At 44.7% G+C, this 11,285-nt stretch overlaps 1 protein-coding gene across 1 annotated transcript in view; it reads left to right on the top strand.

Moving 5' to 3' along the window:
* The first annotated feature begins 261 nt into the window (after window positions 1-261).
* Window positions 262-11,285, top strand: part of LOC149456852 (calreticulin-like) — a 31,912-nt gene continuing 20,888 nt past the window's right edge. The window contains exons 1-4 of the mRNA XM_089684470.1: window positions 262-391; window positions 5,049-5,150; window positions 8,481-8,684; window positions 10,316-10,410. Of these exons, the coding sequence (XP_089540596.1) occupies window positions 304-391; window positions 5,049-5,150; window positions 8,481-8,684; window positions 10,316-10,410 (489 nt within the window). The 5' untranslated portion in view covers window positions 262-303. The remainder of the gene's footprint in view (window positions 392-5,048; window positions 5,151-8,480; window positions 8,685-10,315; window positions 10,411-11,285) is intronic.

The following is an 11,285-nucleotide window of genomic DNA, read 5'->3' as shown; positions in this document are numbered from 1 at the left end:
AAAGGGGCGGCACACTTTTTTGTTTATACAGTTGGATTCAGTATTCAGGATTATTTAGTTGCAGCAGTCCTGTATTTATTATCTATTATTCATTGTTTTGGTGGGCTGAGCACAGGAATTTGTTTTATTTCTTGGATATATTGTTTGAAAAAAGGAAATTCTAATCACAAAAGTTTTTTTCTTACATCAGTCTTTCTACCATGTCGTTTAGAATGTTCTCATTCATATATAACCTGTATGGTAACTAGAGTTTATCTCCATTTTCCTTAGTCATCTGGGATCCAGAATCTCTCCTTTTATAACATGAGGTGGTGCATGCTATTGGCAGCTGCTGTCTTTGCTGTATCTGCAGATCCTATAATATATTTTCGAGAGCAGTTTGAGGATGGAGGTAAGAGGTCATTAAGGGGAATTCAGTAAAGCTCTAATGACACTTTTCTGGCAGTATGGCCCTTTAAAATGGCCTGTGCCAAACTTAAAAATCTCTGCTGCCAGTTTCGGTAGCTTTACTGAAACCTGCTTCAGATTCATGTAGTTCTTAATACCGTCACTTTTACAAAGAGGCACTATTACTGCACCAAATTCAAAAGGAATTACCTCCAGTTCTTAGATAACGAAACGGGAGCTAATTACATTGGCATACAGAGACAGGCAGAGTGTCTGTCTCTGTACACTGTGTAGCAGGTGGCATATTTGCTGTCACTACCTCTTCAACACCTGTCAAAAGTTGATAAGGACACTCACAGCTTCTCAGCCAACAGCCCCCTAGCAACCGTGACACTGGCAGTGGGAGGAGATTGGGAAGCTGTGACGCTAGTTTCCCATCAGGTCCACTCCCTCCTTCTGATTGATAGCAGGCAGAGGGTGGATTATATAGCCAATAGCAGACTGTCTATTGATCTGCCCATTGCCTACTGTTGATCCCAAGGGGAGCAAACCTAGTGATGAACTAGTGTCTGTGAACCCCCATCAGGCTCTGCCCTCTTAGCTGTAAAAATCCTCATCCACTGAACTGTCTTCATGACAGCTGCAGCAGCAGGAGGAAGTTTTGCTGCACTGAGGATGGACATGCAGTACGCCTTCTCCAAGGGTGCATACCCCAGATTCATGTGTTTAAAACAGGTACATGAATATGTCAGCCACACCGACATTTGTCTTAGATGCTCTTTATCATTTCCCCTGACCAGGGGCGGACTGACCATTTGGAAACTTGGGCACTGCCCGAGGGCCCGGGGTCAGTAGGGGGCCCCATGAGATGCCACTGGTACCTTTTTCATAGGCTTTTTTGAGTTTGGGTAAGGACACAGGGGCCCCATGATCCCCTATTGCCCGGGGGCCCCATGAGTTGTCAGTCCGCCCCTGCCCGTGACTATGTCATGGCATCCATTCTGTACAGTTGTGCCCACACATCTATTATCTAGCACTGTTGCAGCTCCCATGGACTGCAGTTTATCATGTACAATTTAAAAGCTGCTATGCCTCTGCACTTTGTGACATCTGTGTATGCACAACTGACCGTTCATTAATGTCTATGCCATGCCTAAAGTGAACCTGTCAATGATATTAAACCTTTAAAAGTACATGTTCTTCTTAAATGACATGCAAACTCTAGCAATGAACCACTCTTATTTGCTCCCTAAGGTCTGTTAAACCATTGAAAACTTTTTGTTATATCTGTTTGATAAGTGTAAAAATGTTTACCTGTTGATCCTGCCAGAAATCTTGTCAGTTTATATCGGATTGTGCTCTCTGCCTGTCCTGTAGTCTTGTTGGTTGCGTTAGCAGGAAAATGAAAAGTCCGTAAAATGAAAAGTAACAGAGCCACCGCATCTAGGAACTTGTAAGATGCAATATATTTCATTTATGTTCTTGGGTTTAGATATGCTTTACAAGTACATAAACGCTGGTAAGTTTGTTAACTAAAAAGCCTCCCTTGATTGACTTTATAAACTAGTTTCATATTTTTAATAACAGCTTGATTCATCCCTGACAAGCAGACATCTCTGCCTAATCACAGCCCCTTCATAGTCAAAAAAAGAGGAGGTACCTTGTTGTGTCCACTACTAGGCAGGACGTTTATGTTTAAATATATAAAACGGCTGAAAGATTCACTTTAATGAAGTATCACTTTAAATTCTGTTACATCTTTCACTACCCCATGACACAAAGTACCAAATGTTCTCAGTTCAAACTTTCTAGGTGCGCTGTAAGCAGGGCTGCTGTTAGAAACCACAGGGCCCCATACAGCCAACCTGACAGGGCCCTGCCCCCCCCCCCCAAAAAAAAGACTGTTTACTAGGCTTCAGTTATGAATGAACACAGTGAGTGATCAGTACTGATCACTCATTGCGTTAATTCAGGTAAAGAAAGGACTGGCAAATGTGACATATTTACCGGACCCTCTCCCACTCTCCAAAGATCCTATTGAGTGCTTGTAGCTGGCGGTGGGAAGGAGAGGAGGGAAGCCAGCAGCACTATGGGGGGGGGGGGCACACAGGGGGGCTTGGGCAGAAGGGGGAAACGTATGGTGCACAGCTTAAAGCTAGCTTCTCCTTTCCCTTCCACTGGTTGTCAGCTGCTGTAGAGAGAGCCATACAGGGGATCTGTTGCAGTAATTGCCCTCCATGCTGTGCTAAACACCCTCCCTGCCTACATCCCATTCACCTAGTTGCCTGCTGGGCCCCCCCTGCTGGCCTGGGCTCCATACAGGAGGACTGGTGGTACCCCCTTATTCACTGCCCTGGCTGTAAGGCTATCTGCGATTTCAGACCAGTCACACTGCAGCTAGCGTGGAGATGGAGCAGGAAAGAGGCTGCTTTGACAGCCGTGCTGGTCTTCCTTTGCCTCCGGCTGTAAGCACTTGCCTGGGATAAGCACCGTCAAGAGAAATGCAGAGGAAGTAGACAGGAGGCTCACCTCCCTCTGCATTTCTATTGCCGGTGTTTGCATCGAGCAAGTGCTGGGAGTCAGAGAAAAGTGTGACTATCAAAGCATCTTATCTCCTCCGTCTTCTTGCTAGCTGTATTCATGCAGCTCTGCGCTACTTGGGGGGCCACCTGTCTGACATGAAAACTAGTCTTACAGAGAACCTAGAAAAATGGGACAAAGTACATACAGTAGTTATAGGTGTAAAGAAATTTACAGTGATTCTTCTTCTTTAAAAGAGAAGTATGGGCTTTTAAACATGGATGCAGCATCAATCCCTTACCAGTTCTGTACTGAGAACTGAGTAATCAAACATTGCTGATCGCTCAGTTCTCTCCTCCGCCCTGAACAGAGAGCAGTGACTGTTAGCCATCAGCTCTCTGCTCTGCCCCTTCAGCTATCACTGGAGCGCTGGGCTGTGGAGGTAGGGATTGGCTGGCTCAGCCTCTCAGCTGTTTGCTGAGAGGCTGAGCCAGCTGCTGGTCCAGTCTTGTGGGTGTATCCTGGCCATGATCATATGGTTGGGATTTTTTCAGAGCCTGGACCAGATCTGTGATGTAAAACCCGTTGTCCACTAGAAACTGGTCACAGGAGTGCAGAAAAACTGCACTCCTGTGATCCATAGAAGATGTACAGCCAAAAGCTTTGACTATACTTCTCCTTTAAGTCTGCCTCTGGACCAGCCTTTCTCAACTTTTTTACCCAAGAGGAATCCTTGAAAAAATGTTCAGGTCTCGGGGAACCCCTGCTATAATCAAGTCATTGGGGGTCACTCCCCTTACAAATGTGATTAGAATGCCCCCCTTTGCTAAAAAATCATTGGTGTCCTGGCATTCCCAAGTGGCAGTGGATCCAGAACTATCCAGGAACCATCAGATGGAAGGTCAGTCAACCACACCTCAAGGAATCCCTAGCAACCTCTGGAGGATCCCTAGGGTTCCACAGAACCCTGACTGAGAATGGCTGCTCTTGACTGTGGAGAATTGGATAGAGATACATAGGGATCACTTTCAGAAAGTCTTCAGACCAATGCAGAATTCTCCATTAACTTGAGACCGTGATGGGCGAGAAGCCTGTTGCATGTAGCTGTTTCCCCAAAGACTTATCCAATTGTCAAGGTCCTACCTTTTCCCAGAGGTTATGCTGCTCCATGTGCTGGCATCCATCTTGGATTTCTGCAGAGCATGGTGGGAGTCTTTTATGCCTTCAGGCCTCTGCGGTCCATCCCCCAGAGGGGTGTGGTTGAGCACATATAAGCCTGTTGTCCGCACGTGCCCTTTGCATTCGTGTCTTGTGTTTTAGTGTTGCAACAGCTCTGTCTATACTCTCGTGACTCTCCTGGAATCTGACTCGGCTTGTGACTAGACCATTCTCTGCGTTTTCCTTTGATCTGACCTCCCGTTGCTGAACCCGGCCTGTGACCTGTGATTCTTGTCTACTGTTCTGTACTGTTTGTCCCGTTGTTGCCGACCCGGTCTGCCCGACTACGCTATTGTCTGATCTGATTCCTCCCAGCTACACGCCATTGCGGCGCCCATTACCGCAGCTGGGGTGTCTCGGGGGCCGCGACCTGGTTCCTGGCTGTATCAAGTCCATCCTCACCATCAGGGGCCCTGGTGAAGGGCAGCCTGGGACTTAGACTCCGCGCCCTGAGGGACTCCGGTCTGTGGGTGGTGGTTGTCGTCAGTCAGTGCGGGACCCTGCCACTAGGCCTACCTGTCCGTTCCACAGCTCCTGCCCTGACACCGATAATCAGTAACAGGCTGCAAGCTGTCTCCAGAACCCTCCAGGAGACAATCCATTCATGCAGATCCAAAACAAATTAACCCCTTGTTCTCCTGGTACCCCTTTATAGTTACAAGAAAACAATATTTTTATTTTTTTAATGTATCTGGAAAATTGTAGCGAACTACATATTGATAGGTATCCTGAACTGGGAGAATACTCCTGATGAAGGAGTTCCCTTCACTGGCACCAAAACTTTGCTCATATATAATCATTAATTTTGCTTTAGACCAGCAAGTTGAAGTTCTGATGGTAAACCACGCATTTCTAGACTGTTATATGTTGGCTCTGCTCTAAACCCTTCAGTTTCATGTAGGCTATGTATGTGTTCTTTTCAGATGAGTGGCAGAAAAGGTGGGTTGAATCCAAAAATAAATCTGATTATGGCAAGTGGCAACTGAGTGCTGGCAAATTCTGGGGTGACCCCGAAATGGATAAAGGTAAGGTTAACCTGACAAATATTGAACTCAAGGATCAGTGAAGATGTGTATAGGGAATGAATCCACAGGAATCAGTCAGATGTTATTTTATAGTTGGCTGTGAAGAATTATTCCTGATTGGTTGGGTTGGATCACATACTTTGGCCTTCACTTTATTAATGTGATATCATTCAGGATATTTTAATGTTTGTCTCTATATTAAACCTCAACTCCACCCAAAATTTTTTATTTTGTTTTGGATAGAGTAAGAAAGGGGTAGGGCCTTTTTGAGGCTAGTACTGCAGTCTCTATTAGGGAGATTTTCCTTCAAGTAATAGTAAATCTCTCAGATGTTGAGACAGACAAAAATAAAATTTTAGGACAGTGAGGAAGATTTAGAGATTTTCTTTTATTGGTGTCTGGACCTTCCTGCCCTCCTAGTGATGATGACACACCCCATTTTTGTTTTTGTAGCACTACCTCCTTAGGAGTCGCTAAAGATTGGGTCCCCCTATAGTCCTGCACAGCCAGGCAACATACTTTTCCTTCAGATCTTGCACACAGTAGACAGTAAACAGTCCTTGAACTTGTTTTTTGGGATTTTATTAGGGGATTGAAACTTGGATGGGGATGAGGAGTACATGGGATGCCCAAGGAACTGTAAAACTGAGGACAACTTTCTGGAAGTATGTATAAGTAGTCAGAAAGGGTTTTCTCTTCATTTATGGGAGAGCTAGCCAGCCTCTCCTTGTGTACCTCCTCAGACCCCAGATGAAATCTCTTCACCCAGATGCCCGAGCAAATCCCTGGCCAAGAGGCCCCAAAAGCTGCCATTTTAAATGAGAGCAGTCCCAGATGGGAGCTAGTCAGCTTTCCCACCTGGATGCCCTTATGCGGCCCAGGGGGTGGGTGGTTACCCACTCAGTCTCTCCTGCAAGCTTGCGGGTTGGTGGTTGCCTTCAGGCCTTACGCTGGGCTGGCTCCTCTGCCTGTAGGTAGGCCCCTCTCCTGGACTCCCTCCCAGGCTCCTCACACCATCCTGCTCAATCCATCTTCCACCAGAACTCTCCTGCTGCTGAGCAGGCTAGGTCACTCTTAAGGGCTATCTTGACCCCATGCCAAGTCTCCTGCTTGGCATTGGTCACGATCCCCTAAGATTACAGATCAGCCGCTCCTCACCCCCACGCGCTGAATTATAGAGATTTCTCCAAGTATTGTCAGGGAGAAGTTCCAGAGAGCTGGTCTGCAGAGCCTACAAGCCCTGACCACAATTTGACCCCCTCTGGCTATTCAACCAGGCTGCTAATCAGCCTGTAACTAAAAATAACCAACTAGCTCCCCCTAGCTTCCCTAGGAGGTTGTTACATATGGAACCTCTCATATCTTAGTAAGGAGAACCTGTCATTACAGTTTGCTATCACATAGGAGGTAGCTATAAAGCTAAGTAAAACAAAATAAAGTAACATATAATAAATAAAACACAAAAAACTTTTAAAGTCACCTGCCCCCACTCACACACATATTAGCATAAATGTTGGTGGCCAGTCTACCTATGTATGATAACAATGACTGTGCCACACATGTGATGTATTGCTACAAAGGTTGGCGTGAGAGAAATAATTCCAGGCCTCAGGTTGAGGTCAGGACTCTGTGCAGGCCAGTCAAGTTCCTCCACCACAAATTCGCTCATCCATATCTTTATGGACCTTGCTTTGTGCACTGGTGTGCAGTCATGTTGGAACAGGAAGGGGCGATCCCCAAACTGTTCCCACAAAGTTGGGTGCATGAAATTGTCCAAAATGTCTTGGTATGCTGACACCTTAAGAGTTCCTTTCACTGGAACTAAGGGGCCAAGCCCAACCCCTGAAAAACAACCACACACCATAATACCCCTCTACCAAACTTTACACTTGGCACAATACAGTCAGACAAGTACCATTCTCCTGGCAGCTACAAAATTCAGACACTTTCATTGGATTGCCAGAGAAGCATGATTGGTCACTCCAGAGAACATGTCTCCACTGCTCTAGAGTCCAGTGGCGGCGTGCTTTACACCACTGCATCCAACGCTTTGCATTGCACTTGATAATGTAAGGCTTGGATGCAGCTGCTCAGCCATGGAAACCCATTCCATGAAACTCTCTATGCTCTGTTGTTGTGCTAATCTGAAGGCCACATGAAGTTTGGAGATCTTTAGCTATTGACTCTGCAGACATTTGGCGACTTCTGCTCACTGTGCACTTGAGCATGTGCTGACCCCGCTCTGTCACTTTACGTGACCTACCACTTCATGGCTGAGTTGCTGTTGTTCCCAGCTGCTTCCACTTTGATACAATACCACTAACAGTTGACGGTGGAATATTTAGTAGCAAGGGAATTCCACAGATGGACTTGTTGCACAGGTGGCAACCTATCATAGTGCCATGCTTGAATTCATTGAGCTCCTGAGAGTGACATATTCTTTAACAAATTTCTGTGGAAGCAGTCTGCATACATAGGTGCTTGATTTTATACACCTGTGGCCATGGAGGTGATAGGAACCCCTGAATCCAGTGATTTGGAGGGGTGTCCCAATACTTTTGGCAATATAGTGTATGTGAACAGTTGTTGTCAGAAAGCCTGTACACAGCAAGGACAGGCTTACAGTGGCCACAGTTGTCCCTGGGACTAGCTACTTGCATCCAGGCACAATCATCTATTCTTAACCGCAGGTATTTGCTCCATATGTGGTTACATGCAAACACCAGCAGATATATGCAACCCCTGTTAGCCTGTAATTTCTTTGTGCAGGCTTCTTGGCTGCAGCTGTCTGAAAACACTTGGTATCCTGATTGCAGCTTTCTGCAAGATACTTGCTGCACCATGGTTGATGGCCCTTTCACAGTAAGAACTGCATGTGAATCGCAAAGGAACGCTGAGTGGTTCCTGTGAAATTCACATGCAGTTCTGTGCAGTGCTATTTCAGCCAATTCATTTTAAAACCACACAGCACCACACCACACCAAATGTAGTCCATGTACCATGCAATCTGGTGCGGGCAAACGCACTGCATTTGCGTTCTGCATTTAGGTTGTGTTTAACTTTGCACTTGCACCCACAGCAGATTGCAGGGGCAATGCAACTGGAATTTGGTGCTGGAAACTGCATGGGAACACAGCATTCCTGCACTGCATTCTATTGTGAAAGGGCCCTATGCTCTTTGAATGAGGCCTTATCTAGTAATTTTTTTTCTTAGTACAGGTAAATATGTGAAAATAATTGTATCAATAATTAGAATTATTTGTCTTTACCTGAAAAAAATACTTTATAACATAAGTAAAAAGTGCATCCTTTGAATACAATTGCTGCCAGGTATACAGACCACTCAAGATTGGAAGTACTATGCTTTGTCAGCCCAGTTTGAGCCCATCAGCAATGAGAACCAGAGTTTGGTGATACAGTTCACTGTTAAACATGAGCAAGAAATTGATTGCGGAGGAGGCTACGTGAAGATATATCCTGCAGACACAGACCAAGAGCAGATAAATGGGGACTCTTTATATTGTATTATGTTTGGTGAGTAGCTCCTTTATGGACAAAATATGTTTCAAAATGAAGCTACCCGTGATAGAGTTGTGGTTGTGACATAAGCCAAAAAGTGGTCATAGTCATCAGGGGCGGACTGACCATTTGGAAACTCTGGCACTGCCCGAGGGCCCGGGGTCAGTAGGGGGCCCCATGAGATGCCCCTGGTACCTTTTTCATAGGCTTTTTTGAGTTTGGGCAAGGACACAGGGGCCCCATGATCCCCTATTGCCCGGGGGCCCCATGAGTTGTCAGTCCGCCCCTGATAGTCATGCACATTCCTCAGAAACAGGTTGTGACAAATCTGTTCATTGCTAATCAAATGATGTGGTTCATGAATGGTGACATGTTCATTCTTTTCCATAAAAAAAGGTAATGACTGGTGATTGGTTTAGAAAGAAATGGAAGAAAAAATTGATGATGCTTGAAAATTCTTAGTATCATTATGCTGTTAACCTTACATGACCAAATGATCATAAAGATTATTCAAATCTGTTTTACATTTGTCTGTCCATTGTAAAGTGAACTTTGGCATGGCCTAAAAAGTAACAAAATGGTAACAACAGTGCAGAAATGCCAGCACCTTACAGTGCCTGCTAGCGCCTTTTAGTCTTCAAACTGACCTCTGTGTCCTTGCAAGGCCCTTGGGTTCCAGGGCCCAAGTTTCAGACAAAGTCTATCAGGATTAAACAACATTCCATCTTGGTGCTAAGCCATAACTCCTGATATCTGATTTTCATATGCCAGAACCTCTACTGCCTACTGAGGCTCATGGTATTTGATGGTTGAAAAGCAGGGGTGGGTCTTAACACCAGGAAGGGGCAAGGTTTATTCTCAACTTGGAGAGAAAGTCCCCTGAACCTAGGATTCAAGGAGGTCCAACTAAACATAGAAATTAAAGTAAAAACTAACACAGATTCTTGCAGGCTTTACCAGGATACTTGCGCTCCGAAAGGATGTACTTTATTCAATTTTTCTGTTAAAGGAAATCATTGGAATAACTGTCCTCCTTCTGGCTCCATCCCCTCCCTTTCTATCAAGTGGAGCTTATTACTTAATTTTTTTAATGCAGTTTGCGTTTTTTTGTGCCGTACTGCAGCACTTCCTTCTTTCTCGCCTAGGCAAAGATAACATAGCTGCCACTGCTGCCACCTGAAACGTCTATGTAACACATCCCAGGAGGCAGTTTTGCTGATGGGTACATGAGTGCTACAGGATTCCGCATGTGAGCCAATGCATTGCAGGTCTTTGGGACTTGGTAGAGTCATTCAGTGCATCTGCATGCATGCAGGGGGTTTCCCACGCATGCATGCAGATGTTAAGCTCCAGTTTTAGAATGTGTGCACCTAAGCAGGAAATCTTTATTATTTAATATTAAAAATAAATGCAACAAATAAGCAAGAAACCCAAAGATGGGGCAAAGTCTTTGCACATTTGTTTTCACACCAGATATTCAAACGTGATGGAGCGGAAGAAGAGTTCCTTTTGATTATGTGTATAAATATATATATATATAAATATTTTTTTTAAGTGAATTGTCAATGCTATATAAATACCTGTAATAAATAAATATATAGGTAGTATAACAACTGATTCATACTTTCTATTGTCACATTTTTCAGGTCCTGACATATGTGGTACAATCCACGAGAAGGTCCATATTATTCTGAATTATAAGGAGAAACATCATTTAATTAAGAAGAATGTTACTGCCAAGGTATGGAACTCTAATGTGAGGTACTGTATGTCAGTAGGCCAGTGTTTGACTGCTCGGAAAGTTTAGAACCTCATGTATGAAATAACCAAGAATTGCAACCAGAACCTGAAAAACAGAAGGCCCTATGATTTGAGGTAGTCTGGGTGCATTAGCACATAAGTCATTTTTTATTTTGGAGCTAGTTAATTACTTGCACACCATGACGTGTGTCATTTCACGTTTATCTAAAGCCAAAATCGTGTGAAGTCTAGGACTGGGTAGAGCAGCCATTCTCACTCAAGGTTATATGGAACCCTAGGGTTCCTCCAAAGGTTGCTAAGTGTTCATTGAGCTGTGGCTGGTTGACCTTCTACTGGATGGTGCCTGCATACTTCCAGAGCTAATGCCACTTGGTAACTTCAGAAGCTTGACACCAATTATAATTTTAGCTATCAGTAATGGTGGCATTCTGACTACAGTCTAAGGGAGGGGACATTTACCCACTGACCCCCAATGAAGTGATTTTAGCAGGGGTTTCCTGAGACCTGAAATTGTTACAGAGGTTTCTCAAGGGTGAAAAGGTTGGGACAGGCTGGGGTAGAGAATGGGGTAGAGATAAAACCGTGTCAGGTTTTTTTGGGCTGTCTTTGTGCCAGTGGAGATGTCCCTTCACTTTCTGTCCCAAAGACACAGCAGGAAGCAAAAGGAAATCTTCCCTAAACAGTTGTCACCAAAACAGGTGCCCACATTGCAAAATTTCCACTCTCTTCCATTTCTGATAACAATTGTAAAATTTGGATACCCCATCACTATTTATCACCAGGACAAATAGGGAGAATTAATTTCCCCAGTGGGGACATGGACAGCAATAAAAAAAACTGACAGAGGTTCTAGTC

Source organism: Staurois parvus, unplaced genomic scaffold (genome assembly GCF_062004578.1).
Source record: "Staurois parvus isolate SC_StPar_1 unplaced genomic scaffold, SC_StPar_1.0 ptg000347l, whole genome shotgun sequence".
In the NCBI taxonomy this organism is placed as follows: Eukaryota; Metazoa; Chordata; class Amphibia; order Anura; family Ranidae; genus Staurois; species Staurois parvus.
This window is presented reverse-complemented; position numbering and strand designations above follow the sequence as displayed.